The 20,814-nt window shown below is 38.5% G+C and overlaps 1 protein-coding gene across 3 annotated transcripts in view; it reads left to right on the top strand.

Moving 5' to 3' along the window:
• The window catches only part of NOX4 (NADPH oxidase 4), a 114,918-nt gene that overhangs the window by 9,135 nt on the left and 84,969 nt on the right, over positions 1-20,814 (top strand). For all 3 annotated transcript variants that reach the window (XR_008203062.1, XR_008203066.1, XM_052669876.1), the window contains exons 3-9: positions 2,795-2,905; positions 3,976-4,060; positions 4,673-4,770; positions 6,686-6,713; positions 8,875-8,947; positions 13,784-13,864; positions 18,949-19,177. Coding sequence is in view for 1 of the 3 variants with exons in the window: in XM_052669876.1 (XP_052525836.1) it covers positions 2,795-2,905; positions 3,976-4,060; positions 4,673-4,770; positions 6,686-6,713; positions 8,875-8,947; positions 13,784-13,864; positions 18,949-19,177 (705 nt within the window). In the remaining 2 variants the exon portion in view is untranslated. The remainder of the gene's footprint in view (positions 1-2,794; positions 2,906-3,975; positions 4,061-4,672; positions 4,771-6,685; positions 6,714-8,874; positions 8,948-13,783; positions 13,865-18,948; positions 19,178-20,814) is intronic.

Here is a 20,814-nt window from a genome sequence, read left to right as displayed (position 1 = left end):
CTGCTTTTTTCTTAACCTTTGTATGGATGCTGATAGCATGGAATTGGATTTTATGGAAGGTGATTGCTCACTAGGAATCACTCTGGGAATTAGTATTTGCCATTTGTCAAGGAATGGCATAGAAAAACGCAAAGCAAGATCAGTAGGGTGTTATCTTTGACAGCTGTACTATGGCACCGAAGTTTGCATTTCACTGGGGGGTGAGCACTGCTCCTTCTCCCTGCGCTGCTCCATCCATGGCCTGTGTGCATGTCTGGCATTCTAGCTGTACGTGTCTCCATTCAGTGCAATTAACAGTTGCTTCCACTGTAAACAGTTCCATGCTTCTTATATGGAGCATATTAAAAAAGACAGGTTTTATTGTACCAGTCAAATGAAAACTTGGCTCCAGAAATTTGAAACCATTTTTATTTCTTCAGAAAGTGGATTTGAATGACACGTAATGCAAACTTAGTGATGGACAAGCCGCACTAGATTCCAGAGAAAAAAATATTTCGCTCTTCTCATCAAACCTAGCTTAAGAAGTTCTCTGGACACAGCTCATGCTGTAGTCTCCTTGTGTTTGAGGAAGGGCTAGAAGAGCTGCATTGAGGCTGTTCTTAAGCTCTTTCTACTCACAGATGATTCAGGTTCTTTCACATCAGTGAAATTGTCATTTTCCTGATTTCGTACAATAAGTAATTTTATTAATTTATTGGTATGTCCTGTAGAAATATTCCAGAATATTCTAAATTAGACTGTTCTGTTGAGGTTTTGCAAATACAATACTTGTGCCTAATAAAGGATAGCTGATACACTGGATGACTTATATCTTGCCTAGTTTATATCTAAACTGAGACAACATAAATTCTTCAAAAACTCATCATGTATCATGTAGATCATATAGAAGTTATTACACTGAAGTAATTCAATTAGAAAGTTGTAACAGGTTGGGTTTTGTTTTTGTTTTTTTTTTTTTTCTTTTGAGTCTTCATTAAGAGATACAGGAATAATTCAGTTTATTCCTGAGTTCTGCTGCTCTGGGCAGCCTGGTCTGGTGGTTGGCGACCCTGCACATAGCAGGGGGTTGAAATTAGATGATCATTGGGGTCCTTTCCAACCCAGGCCATTCTGTGATTCTATGATTGTTTCTCAGAATGTGCTCATTTATTCCTGGAATTCAGTAACACATCAGCAAGTTGTAATAAAACTGCATATATATGTTTTTAATGACCGTGCTTTGAATGTATTACATTTTTAGCTTAGAGGGAAAATTAATGATTATACAGTTTTGTATAATGCAAGTAGCACATTGGAAGAGACATTTTACTTCTTCTTAAGTCTAATGGTTTCAAGGGTACTGCTGGTTTCCCTAATAGTCTGAAAAAACTTATTGATGTTGTAAATTCACTTCAGACCATAATGTTTGGCAGAGATAAAGCGAATGTGGGCAGAGACAAAGAAATGCTTATTATGGTTGTATACATCATTGCTTAAATCATACTTTGAAGTGGAAACTTCAGTTGTCTGGAGTTGTGGCAGTTGTCCAGATCTACTTTGGAAGACAGGTACATACATGGGTGTTACTAAACATGAGAGCAGGCACAAAGCTCCTGTCCCTTTGTGTATAATAACCAGCCATTTGTACACAAAAATAATCTTTCCAAGTGCAGTGCTTTTGGTGTTTCGTGGCATGGAGGAGCTCCTGCTCTGCAGCTGTGTTTGCAGTCGCACTGGACACGCTGTGTTCCTGTTGCTTTATTTTGTTGCACTAGGTTATGTTTTATCAATTTCTGTAGCAAGTAGAGAAGTCTCTGAAAAAGCACCTAATAACCTGAAGTTAAAAGGCTTGTGTAATCATTTTGTAAAAATTGAAAAAGAAATTTCCAAGCAAATAAAACCTCTTTCTCCAATTTTGCTTGATAAGAAAGACATGACTTAATTAATTTTTCTTAATTTTTGGGACAGAAAATTTTCATCCTGAAGTTCCATTCTGGAAAAGTGATAAATCTTTAGTAACTTGTATGTTATAATATTTGTATGTTCATACCTAGGCAGCATTTTAGTTACCGTACAGAGTTATGTCAGTTTTTTATTAATTTCTTTAGGAATTGGAAAACTTGGATTTAGAGAACACTGTAAGAAATATTGTTCTAGAAATCTGTTGACATTCTAAAAGCACCTGTTATAAAAGCTGGTAAATGGTAATTCAGCCTAATAGCTGGGAGAACAATGGCACATTGCTAACTTCTTTAAAATTCATAAATGAATGAGAAACTAAAATAAGCTGAAAAAATACAGTTATGACACTAATGTGTGCTTTGTTCATTTATTTGACAAGTGTTTTTGTTCTAATTATGTAGGTTCCAAATATACCGGTAAAAGCATTAGTGAAATTAGATTTCATTAATTTTCCACATACTGAGTAGTTAAAAGAGCCTGCTTTCTTCTGTCTAAATGTGGCACGGGATAGTGTGAATGGATGAGGAATTCAGTGAGGATGCCCTGACAGTCCTTGAAATGTCATCAATTCAGTTTAAACCAATCTCTTAGCCCCTTTCAGAAGTCTGGTTTTAATTCAAAACTCATTTTGAGTAATTTTTTGATGAAAGGTGGGAGCTATTTCTTTTCAGAGACCAGGGTAATGTGCTGTGTGCACTGTTGTATGTGTAAAATGTTATGAAACTCCACTGTTCTGATCAGCCAAGAGAACATGGGAGCTATTTAAGCAGAAACAGAAAGGATGTTTAGTACTGTTTAAAATGTTAAGAGCATCTTTCCTCCCTGTTATCTAACTCTTGCTGTATTTGTTCAGCTAGGATTGTGTGTTAGCAGAGCTTCAGCATCTGTCCTCAATCTCAACTGCTGCCTGGTCCTGCTCCCAGTGTGCCGCATTCTCTTGGCCTTCCTCAGGGGATCTCAGAAGGTGAGTACTGTCCTCGTAACTCACCAGTTAAGAAGTAAAGTGCCCTGGTTTATATTGTCTAAACATAATAAGAACTAAATGTTTCATCACTGTTTATTCTACATTATATGCCAGCACGGTGCAGTAGCACAGATGTTCAGGCTGGACCAGATTCTCAGCAGCCTGACTTAGCTGTAGGTGTCTCTGCTCATTGCAGGGAAGTCGGACAGGGCAATTAAAGGTCATCTAGTCCAGTTCAAATGATTTTATGATTCTGTGAAATTCAACCTCAGTTCATGACCTCATTGACAGTAATGCCTTGGCTGGCATTGTCTGGTTTGATTGGACTTGTTGCGATGAAAGTTTCTTTAATTCTTCCTGGTAGGATGTGAGCTTGCTGAGGAATTTTGACCAGATGAGTTCTGCTCCTTTCCCAACTGTAATGTAAAAGAATCTGTGTCCCCGCTACTGCTGTAGTAAAGTGTGGTAGAGTTCAAGAGCAAAAAAATTCAACTCTATGACTTGAAAAGTGCCACTGGAGATAAAAATACTCAAACTGTTATATTAGTTATCATGGGAGGAAAAAAACTTCTGGCAAAGCTAAGAGGGCTTCTTTTCTGTGCATGTATTCAGTAACTGAGCTTGTTTGTGATTCACAGGTTACTATGAGAGAAATACAAGTAATGATTTTGGGGAAAGTGAGTGTTTTCTAGATGGCTGAAATTTGAACCCACCAGTCCTATTCATCAGTACTTACAAGACTGGATGCCTGTAGATGCTCACTTGAGAAGTCAGTGACAGTACAGCAATTAATGTTAAATTAGGAATTTTAAAGGCGAAAGAGATGTTACTTTATATGCACTTAACATTTTTGTAGCATCTTTGTAACTGATGAAACTGTAAGTTCTTAATCAACACCTCAAAGTTGTCTTATTCTCATAAACCTGTAGTTTTTAGATTAGGTGCTATGCTTACAAGATTATTTAACATAGTAAAAGCTGAAGTTACTGTTAAATCCCTTCAATTGCTGTTAGTATTTTTTTTCTTGCTTTGTTTTAGAAGAGAGATTGCTTGAATTCTTCTTTTATTAGGTTGCCAGCAGGAAGACCAGAAGGCTGATAGACAAAAGTAAAACTTTTCATGTGACATGTGGTGTTACAATATGCATCTTTTCAGGTGAGATGTTCTTTGAGAATATGTTGAACAAGGCAGTATTTTGTGGTTTTTCTTGTACAGTGCATCTGGGGGTAGTCTTGCTCTGTGCTTTCCTGCCTTAAATTGTGAATGCTTTCTCAGCTGTCTGTGGGTTTTATTTTTTGTTTAAAGACATGAAGTTATGATCTAGATCTAAAGCTTTCCTTAAAAGTGCAGGAATTCCAAATTTCCTTAAAATCTGGAAGGAAATGAGATCAGGTCAGAATCTGCCATTGTAAGTGATCCTAGATGGTGGTTCAGAAATTTACATGAAGAGGCAAGGTACTGGAGAGTGCTCTGCAGTGGAGACGATTCCCCATTCAGTGAAGAAGAAACATTCCTTGGTGGGCATCTTGCAATGTTATTTCTCAGCTGAAGCATTTCAGTGAGAAATTATTGCTATAGTGTGAAGAAGTCAAAAATACATACAACTGTCTGCTAGGAATATCTATTATCTTCTGTAATCCCTGATGCATCCTTCATAGTTGATGGGATTGTTACTTGGCATCTGTGGAGCCACTTCTGTTTTGTTCAGAGCAAAATACACCTCTCGTTGATCTCAGTTTTCATTTGTGGCTTTTTTATTTGTTTTAGTCTTGCATGTTGCTGCTCATCTGGTGAATGCTCTTAACTTCTCTGAGAATTACAATGAAGATTTTCTGGCAATAAATGCAGCAAATTATCGTGGTGAGGTGAGCCAGCTATTCTTTTATAATTTGAATTTAAATGCATAATTTAAATATTTGAGTGTTGCTGTATGCAATTGCTTTGTACAGTCCATCCTGTGAGCTACACTATATAGATCACTGCTGCTTTTTGCACTGAAAAAACTGTTGTATGGATTGCTGTGGGTTTTATTCACCTCTGTACAAAACATGTTTTGACAATCTTGTTAAGCCAGCAGTATTGACACTTACTTCACTAGGAGGTGGATAATGCTGCCACCAAGTCCTTTAATCTTGCTCTTCATTCTGCTGTTTCCTACTTCTCTCTCTTTCTTGTGAGGAGTGAGCAGGAAGGCTTCTGCTGCTGTTTTGAGGGAGCTACATTCTGCATTTCCAGTGTTGAGATTGTAGTGCCAACGTGTACTGGGACTGTGAGAACAGCTGAGACTCGAGACTGATCTGCACTTCTAAACTGCAGTGGGAGCTGTGCTAAGTGTGGAATTACTTGTCTGCATCAACTAGGCTGGAAGCTAATTTCTACTTACAGAAGTCTGCCTGTGATGCAGATCTTTTGAAGGCATATCAGAGTCCTAGTTCCCTTCTGCGTTTGGCACTGGAAATGAGCAGATTTCAGGATTGAGATTGAAATCCAGAACTCTTTGTTCCCTGGGCTATGATCTTGTTTACATTCATTCTAGTCTCAAGTCTTCATTTATTTTCTACCAAATTCATTGGGAAGGATTTAAAATGATCCCATCCCAGCTGCATCCTTTCCTGAAAAAGGAAAACTCGAGTCAGCCTAGGCTCATAAGGACCAACAACCAAGGTCTTTTGCTCCCTGGGTGGATGACCTAATTCCTGAGCTATGCTATGGGAGGCAGACATACCAACACCAACTGTTGTGCTGATTGAGCTCAGGAGTCTGTGTGTGCTAGGAGTGGTCTGGTAGATATAGTCTCATCAGGAAGGTTGTCAAGAGCTTGCCTCAGGGGAGAACACACCAGGGTATGGATGGCAGCCTGTGCTAAACAGACTTAGGAATTTTGCAATAGAAAATGGAGATGAAACAAGTTTTTAGTAACTCTGGGATGAAAGGCTCTTGGACTTTAGGTACTTTAATAGCTCTCGAGCATTTCTTCTTGAATTCCTCTTAAATGTGTTCCATTAGTTGTGATGAGCAGTCTGGATGCTACCGGCATCCTGTGTTTGTGGTTGGAAGAGTGTGCATGTTTGGATGCAGATGATGCTTAGTTTTTCCTGATTTGTATGAAAAGTGCTCATTTCCCTTCACTGCCTTTTGCTACAAGTTTGCTTGTTAAAAAAGTCTGCAGTGAAGACAGAAATTTCATGAGACTTAAGTTCTGGGGAGTGGGACAGTTTTCTGTGAGGATGACAAATCCCTCATCCCCTCCCAACGAACTTCTCCGCCTCCACCTTTTTGCTTGTGAAGGACACAGGAGCATCTGGCCTTCTATTGTCACCTCCTTAGAGGTCAGTCTTGCTTCAGTGGGATCCACTGCATATCACTTGGTGATGTAGTTGGCAGTAAAGTGCTCTTCCATTTAACTTCCAGATCTCTCACTCTGCTGTTCCTCTGTCCTTCCAAAAGTATGATGTAACTGAGTAAAGTTAAGCTTTCAAGAAATAATTATCTGCAAAATTACCTGGGTCCCAGCTTTTCATAACACTGTATTTTGTCTTTGCTCAGGAAATGCAAAGACAGAAGTTTTAGTTTATGTTGAACTGCAGTCAACACTGCAACACTGCAATAAACATCAATAAACTGTTGTCAAACCCATTCCTTCATCCAGAATTAGAGACTACTTATGCTTTCTACTGTGTGTGAGCTGTATGAGCTACATATGAGCTTCTTTTTTTCTCACATTATTCACATGGATATAAAATTATTTACTGACCTTTTTTCCCCCTAATTGTTTTTTAGGACCCAAGGAAACTGCTTTTTACTACTGGTAAGTCTGTGGCAAAGCAGAAAGAGAAAGTTTGCTGGTTTTCTTCATCAATCTCCAGACAAAACAATTTGATTATCTGTTTGCATGCTGCATTTGTTGTATCTCAGCAAAGCTATGTTGTTTGTGTTAATATACCCAGGGTTTGCTTACCCAGCAGTCATGAGGGAGGAGTTACATAAGCCTGTAGTAGGATGAGCAACATCTTCAAAGCTGTTGTTGTCCAGATGAGTCAGTAGAATATCATTAGTTTCAAAGAGAGATTCTGCGTGATAGTAAAACCAAATTCCTAAATGATTCAATTTCTAGAAAACAGAAACAAAACAAAAAAATAGTCTTCTTGCTTCAGCAGGTTTATTAAAAAGTTTTTTGGACTTCAGAGAAATTTAAGCCCACTACTCAGCTATCAAGCTTCAGCACTTTTGAAGTGTAAATAAATGAAGAGGTATTTGGGGCAGGAATTTGAAAGAGAGCAACATTTTAATTATGGACGGGTTAGGTAAAAGCCTGAGCTGTAGTGCTTTGCTACTGCATAAAGGTCTTTCCTGATGTTATATCTTTCACTCTTAATTTTAACAAATGCAAAACTACTGACTTGGTAGCATTTAAATCAAGACTGAAAGGAATCACTCTGAACAGCAGTGAATTTGGGTTACTGAATAGGCTTGTAAATGTGCCAGTCTTAATAAGTTTGCCATTTATTAGTGACTCTGGGAAAAGTGCTTTCCAGAAACCTTAAGCAAGGTTTAGATGAGTTTAGTGGAAGTAAAAAAGTGAGATAGTTGAAATTGATGTTACTACAAATGAATTGGATATGTTTGTGTCAGAGGGGAGATTGGCTGCAAGCTGCGAATCCCCCTAGATTAAGACAGAAGTGAACCATAAAATATACTGAATTGGAAGGGAACCACCAGGATTGTTGTGTCCAGCTCCATATTCCACAAAGGACTACCTATAAGGAAGGATGCAGCAGGAAGAACACACATTTTCTAATGCAACTGTTTTTAATTGTAACCTTTCCATGGAAGGATAAAATTATGAGGTCTATGCAAAAACTTACACTGATTGTAGGCCCAGGATTTTTCTTACAGCTTGTCAAAGCTGAGGTTTGATTTGAAATGCATCAGATTTTGGTTATAAGACTTCTCAGCAAGTGAATGATGCGTGGTTATGAAAGGAGGAGATTGAAAATTGTCTCTTTATCACTAGAAAGTCTAAAATTGCAATTAATTATTTAAAACTAAAAAGGCTAGCCTGTTCTTAAATATAGGACATGATCATTTGAAAAGATCCTGAACCTCCTTAAATCTGGTTTTATTGTTGTACTTCCATGAAATCAGTTTGAGACGCTTATATTCTGATGCTAAAAAGATAGTTACATACCATTGTGCTCAGTGATTGGCCTAGCTGACTTTGCTTAAATGTAAACACATGGTTTTTAGACCAGGAACTGTGCTTAAAAACTTCTAAGAGTTTACATTCTTCAGGAAGTGAAATGTTTTGACGTAATGCTTCATGGCTTCTAGGTTCTTAGTTCTCAATTCAGACTCTTAGTTCCTTGGAGAGCAATTTTTATGATAAAGTGCTCATCACCAAAGTGTAACTGTGGTTGGAATTTGTCCAATCTGTCTTTAGGCAGATGATATACTGTACTTTTTGAGCAGGGTTCTACTTTAGGATGAGATGAATCATATCCTAGAAAAACTTAATTCTCTCCTTTGTCTGAAAATGGAGCCCAGGATGGACTTGTTCTGACACTGGAGTTCGTATTTGAGCAGATGAGTCCAATCCTTAATTTTTTTAACCTTCTTCAGTTTTGGCTGTAGATCACTCTCACAGACCTTGCTCTACAGGCAACAATTTCAAGCATATTACAATGCCACAGAGAATAATTTCAGGCTCTTTCTCATTCCAGGATGAAATGGGTTGGCAAACAATTGCAGTGACAGCTTGCACTGAAATTGATTTGTTTGAAATTTTGTCCCTGATCAGGTTTATAATTGTAGTGTTCAACAGAGTTTGGAGTTTGGAATAAAAAAGAAATGCCAAAACTTGGATAGTGAGTCTTACAAATAAAGATACAGGATTAATTCTTACTTATCAGTCTGGTAGATAAGTATACCTCCCCAAAATTCAAGTATAAGTTATATAATGTTTGTTTTAGTTCCAGGTCTGACTGGAGTCATTATGGTTTTAGTGCTATTCCTAATGTGTACAGCATCTACATACGCCATCAGGTAAGACATAATCCGATCATTATGCTGAAGAATGCTTTTTAAATAATCATATTCTTACACAGATTGGAGGGAATGAAGGGCAAGTGCAATATGAGACAAGAAATATTTAAATGAATGTTAAAAATACCAGCTTTCTTGCCTTTTTTTTTTTTTTTAAATGTAACTTGCAAGCAAATTAGTGCAGAGAATTTTTAATTACAAAAACTGATTAAATTTTCTTCAGAATAAACTTTTTTTTCCTGAAGGACACACGCAGTTAAAAATCTAGAACTTTACAAATTTCTATAATTCTTTCATCCTGTTTAACTGAGGAAGCAGAAAACTAAAACATTTTTCTGTACAATGCATAAATAGCCTCCATTGGAAAATAGTGACGTCTTCATCTTAATTATTTTCATCAATTAATTGTAAAAAAAACAATTTTTTTAAACAACCAGCCAAAGCAAAGGAAACAAAAACAGAACTGTGCTACTGAAGTAGAATGTAGTTTTGTTTTTGTTTTTGTTTTTTTTTAAGTTCTTCAACTAGACTTCTGGTTATCAAATATGTTCTTCTTAATGTAGATGATACTTTAAAAGGTGCATTGCATTACTGACTCAGAATAACTGTTGGGATTCCTCCTGGAGGTTTGGTCCCCTGGTGAGTTCATATTCTGCACCAACATTATTGAATATGTATTGTTCATCAGGTGTGCGGTACCTTCAAGGATCTAACCCAACATAGTAGCCTTTTATAGGCGTGTGTTCTGCTATTGATACAGTCTTTGGTGAATTAAAAGATTGGCTGTGAATACATCATCCCAGTTCTGCAAACACTGCAGGATATTTTAATTCCTTGTCTTCAAACATAGGAGATGCTCAGCTGCTGTGAGCTTGATGTGTGGTTTTGAACCATGTTGAAATAATGTATTCTCTCAGAAGCAGTGTTACTGGGTGCTCAATCAGGAGAGCGGTTCAGCAAATACTTCTGTATTCCTCCTAGCCAGGGGTACTTCCACACTGAGATCCTTGTGAGGAACTGGAAGGTACAGAAGTACAGGATAAAACTGCTACACAAAGTGGCAGACACAGTGGTGTGTTACATAGTCCACACAGGCTGCTCTTCTTGCAAGAGAGCCAGTTCAGGGAGGATGGAAAAATGAAACAATTACTTCACGCTGCAGCAGTGAGCCAGAACAGTCTTGTTTTCTCCAAGGCCATTAGAAACTAGAATAAAGAAAACAAGCCCCCAACTTGTCAACGGTTTATGGGCTGGTCCGGCCCAGTTCCGTGACCAGCAGGGCGGAGGGATCTGCGGATCCGCGCCTCTGGAAAAGGGGAAGCAGGGGACCCCAAAATACTTGAAAAAACAACAGCACTGATCTGAGGTGGAACAAATGATTTTACTAAATATAGTATTAGTAAACTACAAAGAGAGAGAGAGAGAGAGAGAGAGTCTGTTTGAATTGTATAGACCTCACCACAATCCTGGGGTGAGAAGTGCAGTCCAGTTGAGTGACTGAAGTACAGATGGCGAAGTGCAGATGGCGAAGTGCAGATGGCGAAACGCAGGCGGCGAAGCGCAGACAGCGAAGCGCAGACAGCGAAGCGCAGGCAAAGAAGAGAGCTCAGGTGACCTTGCATGGAGTTATATCCCCTTGCTGACCGCAAAGCCTCCTGGGGAAATGTAGTTCTTCTCCGACGGACGAACATTTGGCAGATATCAAACCCCACCCCCAGTGCATTACATGATGTTATGGTGTGGAATACTGATGACCAAAAATCATAAAACCATGACACAACTTTTACTGAGGTTTGGGAAACTTGAGGAAATGTTTGCAACTGCATGCATGTCTTTGGAAATAATAATATTAAGGTTCATGCAACAATGGCTTCCAGATTTCTGAGTTACATCTTTGCTATTTCCTTCTTCGATTACTCTAACTGCAAATGTGTTTTTGTGCCATCTAGCCAGCAGAATCAAAGCTCTGAGCAGATCAGCATCTTCTATTACTTAATCAGTAATTCTTATTTAAAGATTTGTTCTGGCTTCTCTCTCAGGCATATGGCTCAAGCTTGTCTTTGTGGTCTGTTTTGCTAAGGATACGAGCTTCTGTGTGCATCTCTCTCTCTCTTCTCTATTTCTTTCCATGTGGATTCTCAGGTGCCTAACGATGGCTAAACTCATGCTACAGTTTTTAGGAAAATTAATTATCGGAAACTGAGATTTTTTTTCTTGATTAAAGTTGTATCAGATCATACTGTCTTGGATTTCAGCCCTAACACACTCTTGCACACTGAACTCCTTAATCATTGGAGTCTTCCTTCATATGTTCTTCCTTATTTTTTTCTGTTCTTGACTTTCATGCCATTTTCATGTCTTTACCTGTTCAGGGAACTGTGTGAGTAAGTACTGAGAGAATTGAATTAGCTCTTAATGGTTTGAAAGTGGGAAGTGAATTCTGTTCAAAAATTTTTTACCATGTCGTACCTGAGAATTACATCACCATGTTTTGGTTCAGTAATTATTTATTGGAAGGCATGTAAAGTTGCTAGAAGCTGCAATTAATCATGTGGATAAATGTTGACATTTTAGCTAACTTTCAAATTAATGTTGTTCAAGATCATTTCCATTAAACACCATTACTAACAATGTTGGAAATTGTATGTTTAAAATGGCTCAAATGACATCTCTTTTTAAAGTAAAATGCTCCAGTATTCAGTTTCATCTACTAAACTACTACATATATCTTCTCTTTCAAAGCTATCTGTAACAGGGTTAAAAACTTTTTTCCAAAGCTATGCTGTTTACTGTATCCCTTTAAAAAAAAAAAAAAAAAAATTAAAAATTTAAATAAATAAAATTGTACAAACAACTTGATCTCCAATTTCCATGAATTTGGGCTGCTGAGAAATAACATTACTTCTTTTGATTACTATCTATTTTAACTCTAAGAGGAAGGTAAAGAAAACAATGCTCTGAAGAACTGTATGCGTATGACAGTATGAAAGTTACTGAGTGTGTTAGAAAACTGTGTACACGTGTAGGGCACAGCTTAAAAAGAATACAAGTAAGAAAATGCAACCATTAAAATGCACCTCACAGTAGAAGATTCAAGGATCTTGATATCTTTTGTTCAGGGAGGTGAGGCTGAGAGGACTTCATAGTGTTTAAGAAGAGTTGACATTTCTTCTGAGGAACCAGCTTTTATAATAGAAGCATCTGCAAAGAAAACTGTGAGGAGGGTGAAATGTTCAAGTGACTGGAAGCTTATGCTTAGGCATATTCAGATCGATGATGTACATTCTTATCAGTGATAATATTAGCTGTTGAAATCAACTTGTAAGAAGTTGTAATTGACTTTGCATTGCTGAAATGTTGAAAACTTGGTCCATTCTGGGGAAAAAAAAAAGTGCTCAGGATCCAATAAAAATAAGTTCAGTGTGTAGCTTCTGGTATTTCAGCAAGATGCCAAATTAAGCAAGAGCCCCAAGACCTGTTTTGAGTTTAGGGCTAAGCAGAGGTATTCTTTCTTCCTTGTAATGTACTTCCACTCCACACATAACGCTCTTTACTTTTATCTTAATGATGTTTGTTCCCATGGCTCCTTACAGATACTGACGAGTGACTGTGTGGAAATGCCTACCAGGCTGTGGGTAGTTAGAAATGGTTTGAGCTGCCTCAAGGATGGAAAGGTGTTAGTGTTAGTGTGATGCTGAATGTGGGAAGGATGGTGGGATGATGAAAGGTTTTCAGAAGCTTTTTGTTGTTGCTAGGTTCTTAAGAACTGCCCTTGCTTGGGTTTTCTTCCAGGTTGCCCTCAAATAGATTGTCAGAATAGATTTTTTTCTGTCTTGAGAAGTGAAACAAACCCTGTATTTACAGGCAAATGGGGAAGTGTACTAGCTTACTGTTTATTTAAAAGACTGTAGGAGGGGAAAATAATCTGGAAAAATGTAGCTATCTCAGAAGAATTGCTTTTTAAATGATATTCTCAAGAGTTTGGGTTGCTTTTTATTTAATAGTTATTTTGGCTTATTCATCGGCTAGCTTTTTTGTTTTGGAACAGACTTTTCTACCATGCTGTGAATGTGAGAGATGTTTGTATGCTGTGAAGGATTTTCTTAATCATTTGGTTGGATTGTTGTTGTTTTGTTTTGATGAATATTTTACTCAGGAGAAAGCGAATTCCTAACCTCAGTTCCAAATGGACATTTTCATTGGAATTGGTTCTGTTTAAATTTCCTAACAAATTACTGATGATCCACTTTCCTCTTTACATGCCCTCGTCTTCATAGTGGTGATGGTCTTGTATGTCTCAAGGCCATCAGTCCTAGAGTCCAACCATATGCGTTTCCCCTATCTCCAAAGTTCTCCTGGCTGTCCTCTTCTTGCCTTCTTGCTGTAGTCCCTTTTTCTGTTGCGTCTCCTTTGCCTCCACACCCACAAACATTTCTTGTACCTTTCCCACTAGCCTATCTTCTGCTGTCTACCTTTTAGGATGCAGTCATGGTACTTTGAACACTGCAGTCCTGTGGCTGCAGAAGGCTGAAGAAGTATTGTAGCAATTTAAGATCTGTGAAAGTAGGGAAGTCTCCTAATTTAGAAACAAGTCTTCAACTGCTCTGAATGTCCACTTCATTCTCTTTTGCTATTTAATTGTGTCCCAGTCACCTTTTCTTCTCAATATTTAGCTTATTTACCAAGATTGTATTTTTGTAGGAATACATACTGGACTTTCACTATTCTACATGACTACATGCTGAATAACAGTGTCCTGTGGGTACAGATCTGCTTTTAACTAGCAATGATTCTGTCTGAGTGAAATAGCATTGAACCATGGTTTATTCTTTTCAGGGTTTCAAACTATGACATCTTCTGGTATACCCACAACCTTTTCTTTGTCTTCTATATACTGCTGATGCTGCATGTTTCTGGGTAAGTAAATGAAAAATACTGTCCCTTTTCCTGAAGCACAGGAGCTGTTCTCTTAACATGTTTTTCCTGAGATGTCTCGTGCAACATAGACCAACTTCTTGACAAGATACTGTCATCTTCAGTTCTTCAAAAAGTTTTTTTTTTAAAGTAAAGTTCAGACTGTAATTGGAGAATCAGTTAGCACAAATTTCTTCACTTTGAAGTTCATCTATTGTCCATTTTACCATTTTCTGCAGGGAAATCAAGATAACATTTTTTCTTTACGTGCCCTATCACCTGTTTGCTGAGAGGCAGCTAAGAAGTTGCTCATCCCTTTCTCTTTAGTCTCAATCTTCCATTTTCAACCCTAAGAAGAGAGAAGGAATGGCCTCTCTATTTCTCATTGCTTTAATAAAAAACTTTCTTACTGTTTTCACAAACATGAGATGCTGATACATCATCAAGATGGTTTCTTCTGGTGAGGTCCAAAAAGCCCAGATCTACTGAAGGGTAAAGCAGCTTTCACAAACTATGCTGTGTGGAAATGTGGTCCGCTAACATGAACAAACTTTCCTCTGTGAATGTAAGTGCAGAGTTTGATGTAGGAAAGAGAAGGTATATTTGAACAAGGTTAATTTCTATGTGTCATCAAATACCTATTGAAACGTGGAAGACTGGAATGTCTGCACAGCTCTGAGCACTGCTGTTTAAACAGTAAAAAGTAATTAGGCCTAGCCAGATCACAGTAGGAATATGTTGTTGAACAAAATAAACGCAGCTTGAGATCTGCTGAATTGAAATAATGAGTTGAAAACATTGAAACTCGTGGATATAATTCTGGTTTTCTGTGGGTTTTCTGTCTTTTATTTTTCTTTTTTCTGTGGCATGAGTCTGGCAAAGGTGACTCTAATCTGCTCTCCCCTTCCTGGGGCAGGTAGAATTTTTGCTAAATTATTTCTGACAGGTTTTTTCTTCTTGAGAACCTCTGATGACTGAGATTTTCTTACCTCTTTAGGCTGTCAGTTTTAGTGATTATCTTATAAGTATTTCTCATGTCCAGTTTAAATCATCTCTGCCTTATCCTTTGCCCATTGTCCTCTCAGCCATTTTGCCACTTCCTGAAAGAGGGAGACTAGTTGGACAAGTCTGCAAACCAAGACTGCAGGAATCCAAGCACTGAAGAGGCATCTCCTCCTACAGAGACTCTTTAGTGATGAATTGGGACATCTTTCAGAATGTATCTGAAAGAACTGAGAATCAGATGAAAGTAAGAGAAAGTTGAGTCATGGAGTGTGGGAGTCAGTTAAAGTTGAAGATCCCTAAATTTAGATCTCTGCATGTTTTCTGAGTGTTTACCTCCCATTGTAATCAAATGAGTTCTAAGAAATACAGCCAATGGAGCCTGGAAAAAGCTTAAGCTAATCTGCTACAAACATGTACATGCAAGTGATCTGGATTGATTTCTGGGCTCCATTTGTTATACTGATTGGAAGATCTATTCTGAGAATAAAGAAAAATTTGACTGTCATTCTTATGTGCCCAACTGACTCCTGCATGGCACGTCTAAGGGATGCATAGTCAGCTAGCCTACAGAGCAAGACACTCCTATGACTGGACGGCGTAGGCAGACTGGGTGAGGATTTACCTATTTTGACATCTGTTCTATGAGTATTCCTACAGTATTCTTAGATTGTTGCCTTGTTTCAAACCATTATGAGTATGTTCTTATTGTATCCTCATTTTCAGGGTAGCCAGACACTTCTCAGCAATATATGAAGTGATATGACTCATTTGTCATATATTACTGGTTTGTTCTTTTATCTTTACCAAAAAGAAGAGAAGAATATTTGGGGGAAATTATCCTTAAAGACTTTCCTTCATCTTGTATTTCTTGCAATGTGACTTTCAGATATTTTAGTGGCTTAAGGCTTGCTGCATACCTACACTAATTTATCCATATTTTAAACCTTTAGTAGCAGCAACAAAAAGTATTTTATGTAAAATGAAAGCGTGATGTTTCTATTACCAATTAATTCCAGGAGGTACAAAATCCACAAAGCATTTTGAACCAAAAACTCAGTTGATCCTAATTTGTTATTAACAGAGTTAACTCAATAGAAGCTAGAATAAGGCCTTTGTGCTGTTGCTAGAATTATCCAAGGGTTTATCTCTGGAAGGGTGAAAATTCCAGACATCAGTCTTTAGCAGAGAGAGGAGCCTTCAAGCAGCTGACCTTGAGCTCAGCAGCAGAAAACAGTTGCGAGAATAGGAACAGTGTAATTACCTATAAAACCTCTCAGTGATTTTTGGCATCTAGCATATCATAAAAGCCAGAAGTAAATGTTACCTCTGTTTTTAGGGTGAAAAATTGGGGCAGAGATTGCTGTATGCCCATGTGAATAGTCTAAATGCTCAGCATGTCAGCCACTTCCATGTGGCTCATCCTTTTGCTAAAGATGTGTATCTCCCACTTATCGATATCCACAGCGAGATTTCATGGGTGCAAATGTTGTACTAAATAAATGCACAAGAGTATATCATAGACTCCTTATGGAAAACTCATCATTTCTGGGAAATGACCTTGCACATGGGAGAACACTTGTATTTCCCTGGCATCTTCAGAAATGGAAGTCATTGCAGCTGCCAATGGAGGCAGCTTTGTTATCCCAGTTTGCCACTCAGATAGCATGTTTGTAATAGTTTGAACAATTTAGAGATTACTGGAGGAAATGCTCATGTTTGCAGTTCAGCTATTTGTGTCATAGGAAAAACTTCGAATCCCTTTTTGGGATGTCCAGAGGCCAGAGAAGCTGTGTGAGCAGCTGGCAGGCATACATATGAGGTTGGTTGGAAAAATGCTGTATGGGCTGTGATTTCCAGCTAAATCTATCAGGCATCATAATGTTTATGGAGCAGGGAATTCACTTAATGCTTAGGTCTCTGTCACTTTGCAAGTATGGAGTGAGCAGCAACGAATGCAGACACAAATGATAGGGATGATTGGGCAACAGATACAGCCTGAAACATGGGTGTAGACAAACAGAAATTGTCAGGTGATTCTCCAAGGGTTAGACATGAGATTTAGAGTGAGTAAGTTTAACTTCCAACCTGTACATCATTCACAGGAACAAGTGGGAAGCATGTTACCAACTGTTGATAGAGAAGGATGCCAGTAGCTGGTCAGAGGCCAGTTAGGAATGTTGCAAATGTCTCCTACTTCTCTCTGTCCTTGTGAATTAGATTCTGTCACTTTTGCTGCTGCTGTGCATGTGTTCTTATTGTGTACTTAAGCCTTCTGAACATGCCCAAGCACTTGTCAGACCTTGTGCCAATTTCTCTCTAGGCACCATCCTATCCATCTTTTACTGTCATCAAATTTGGATTGGAAGCAAGGAATACTCCTGGGGAGTTTTATTACTATTATTATCATTTCTTCCCCTCTTTCAGTGATTCATGAGTGTATTGAGATATCCTAGAGTGTCTTAGATTTCCATTTCTTTCTTTATGGTTTCTAGCTGAAGCTGCAAAATTCTCACTTGATTGTACTACATGTTTAATTTCAGATTGAAATGAGCAATGAGCCTAAAAATAATTTTCAAGATAAGATAGTTCTGCATGATAGATCCTTTCTATTTTTTTTCTTCTTACCTTTTGACAATTTGATATTGAAAGAAGCAGTCATGTTCACAAATGATGCATGTAAACTTGATACACATCACGTAGTGGGAACATTACTGCAGTTTATGTTTTGGCAATTTAAGACATTTCTGCTGCAGTTTGCCTTAAAAACAAAACTTTCTGACTGTGGGAAGAATGACTGAAAACAACCTGGATGGGAAGGAACTGCAAATGTCCTTATTTGATTTTTCTTCAAGGCTCCCACAGCATCTCTACTTTTCAAGCAGTATTAAACTTGAAGCTGTTCAGTGTAGAAGTGCCAAGTGAGATAGAGAAGTTAATCCTTGCCTCTAGTGACAGAAGGCTCCATAGTTAAAAAGGTTCAATCTCACCGAAAGCAAGTGGTATAAAATCATTGAATCGTAAAATGGCTTTGATTGGAAAGGACCTTAAAGAACATCTGGTTTCAGCTCCACTGCTTTAGGCAGGGTTTCCACCCCTGACATTAAACTGTACAGGACCCCATCTGTCCCAGCCTTAAAAGCTTCCAGTGGTGGGGCATCCACAATTCCTGAGCAACCTGTTCAGTGCCTCGCAACCGTGTGAGTGAAGAATTTCTGCCTGACATCTAACTTAAATCTCTCCTCTCTTAGAATAAAACTACCCCCTCCTTGTCCTATCCCTATCAGACTGTGTAAAATGTCACTCTCCCTCCTGTTCATAAGCTCCCTTCAAGTACTGGACAGCCACAATTAGGTCTTACCAGTGCAACACCTTGGTCTTGGCCTTGTTGAACCTGATTTGGTACTTGTGGGCACATTCTCTGAGCCTATTCTGGTGTGTCTGGATGGCATCCCATTCTTCCACTGTATAAAATGTTGCACTCAGCTTAGTATCATCAGCAAACTTGTTCAGGGTGCACTCAGTCACACTGTGCTGGCTTCTGAGCACCCGTCCCAAGATGGACTTCTAAGGGATACCACTAGTTACCAGATTTCATAAATCTGTTGGCTACGGCCATCCAACCATTTATTCATCTGCGAAATAGTCCAGTCTTCAAATCGGAGATAAGGATGTGATGCAGGACCCTATCAAAGATTTTGCACAAGTCCAGGCAGACGACTTCACTTGCTCTTGCTTTTTAGGTGATGTCATCACTCCATCATAGGTGGCCACCAGATTGGTCAGGCATGATCTGACCGTGATGCAGTCGTGCTGGTTGTCTCAGATCATTTGCCTGTCTCACATGTGCTTTAACATAGCTTACAGGAGGGTCTTCTCCATGATCTTCCCAGTCACAGGCATGAGGATCCCGGGTCTTCCTTTCTTTCTGTCTTAAAAATGGGAGTGATCACCTGACAGTTGTGACTTCTCAAATATAGAAGATGAACATTGTGACAGCTTTCTAAAATTCTCTCCAAATTAAGAGAAGTTGCTTGGTTTGAACTGTTACTTCAGCATCTTTTGTTATTTTTCTTTTCCTGCAGGGGAGTGCTCAAGTACCAGACCAACTTAGAGGAACACCCACCTGGTTGCTTTAATCCTAACAAAACGCTGCTAGGGAATATGACAGTGCCGAAGCCTTTTGAAGAGCTGTTTCCTGACTATACTACTGAGCCTTTCCCAGAGGACTTAACATTTCCAGAACCCCTTGTACAAAGTAACTTTATGAGAATTTGTTCCAAGGAACCCAAGTTTCAGTCGCATTTCCCAGAGGTCTGTATGATCCGACATTTCAGGTATTACAAGCCATGCCAAGTCTTTCAGTCAGCCATAACCACTAATTATTGCTTTTCCAGACCAGATGTTTTAATAATGGAAAATATTATTAAAACCTTTTCAGGCATTCAGAGATCTGGTGGGGAAAAAAACAATCTGTATTAAGTCTTGTATTGCATTAAAATGTGGCGCACAGAAAAGGGTGGAAAAATATCAAGAGATTGACTGTAATGGTTGTTTTTTTTTGTACATGATAAAAGGTGTATTGGTCTTGCTACAAATGTGACCTTAAATTACAGCATAGTAGTTCAGAGCAAACATTTATACAACATTCGTATGACTCTTTTCTTTGAATCGTTTGGCATTAATTAATTGAAATAATCAGATTCCATTTGTTCTCTCTTTTAACCATGTGGCTTCAAGTCCTAATAGCATTTCTGGGATGTGGTTGGTTGTGGTTTGGCTTTGTGTAGTCTCTTGTTTGCTGAGAATACTACTGTAGGTGGAATTGGTAAATGAATATGATGATAGTGCGGACAGATAAGCCTTCTGTTTTCCTTTATTTCCTCTTGTGTTTTTATGCTTTGTGCAGGATCTTTGTCTTCATCCAGATTTGCTCATTTCTTTTTAGAAAAGATGAGTGGACCTATATGAGCAAGTAGCCTCAGGAGGCTTGGGAATACTTCATTCTCAAGTCTAAGGCCTATCATAACAGACTTTACAAGAGCTTCTCCTTATCATTATTACTGTTTTCTTGTAAGGTCCTTTTGCCCCAGAGAGGTGGTGGATGTCCCATCACTGGAAACATCCAGGGTGAGGCTGGATGGGGCTCTGAGCACCTGATCCAGCTGTAGGTATCCCGGTTCATTGCAGGGGAGTTGGACTAGATGGCCTTTAATGGTCCCTTCCAACTCAAACCATTCTATGATTCTGCTAGCTGCAGAGGTAACCCATTTTACCACTGAGCATGTATTTGTAATAACAAGCAGTCAATACTACACAGAAGCCTTCCAATAAAGTCCTTTGGATTTGTATTTTGTTAACTCTTGCTAACTAACTGCTGCAATGGGATTTTGGTACAAATGTGTTCATCTGAGCTGGTCACTCTGCGGGCACTTCCAGGAAACCGTTTGTGCTATCATATGCATCTTCCACAAAGACAATTGAACAGTGCTTTAACTTTCCATTTCTTTCGCTTTTCTGTACTCTTTTCTACAAATTCTATAGCACAAGGATTGCTTGTTCTTTTTAACTTTTTGCATGTACTTGAGATAATTAAAATAAGGTAATTGTCTCATAGTACTGCAAGTCAGATAGTGTTCTTCCTTGGAAGTTAACCAGTTCTATAGTGTTTTGGTCTGTTAGATTTTGAAATGGTCTATGTACTTTGTGATTCACTTCTGAAAACAGTTGCAATCCAACTGCATAACACCAGAGTAACATGGTGACAAATGAGATAAATAGCATTTTATTCCTGATTAGTTTTATGAATGAAATCATTCGTGCTTGTGGATGCTGCTGCCAGTTAATCTGACTAAGTTCCCATGATGTGCTTGGATTTCTGTGTATGGAAGGATGTGGAGATGACTTGTGATCAAACACTGTTCTGCAATAAATGAGAAATGAGATCCTGC

This window comes from Tympanuchus pallidicinctus, unplaced genomic scaffold (assembly GCF_026119805.1).
Source record: "Tympanuchus pallidicinctus isolate F22 unplaced genomic scaffold, pur_lepc_1.0 scaffold11, whole genome shotgun sequence".
Lineage (NCBI taxonomy): Eukaryota > Metazoa > Chordata > Aves > Galliformes > Phasianidae > Tympanuchus > Tympanuchus pallidicinctus.
This window is presented reverse-complemented; position numbering and strand designations above follow the sequence as displayed.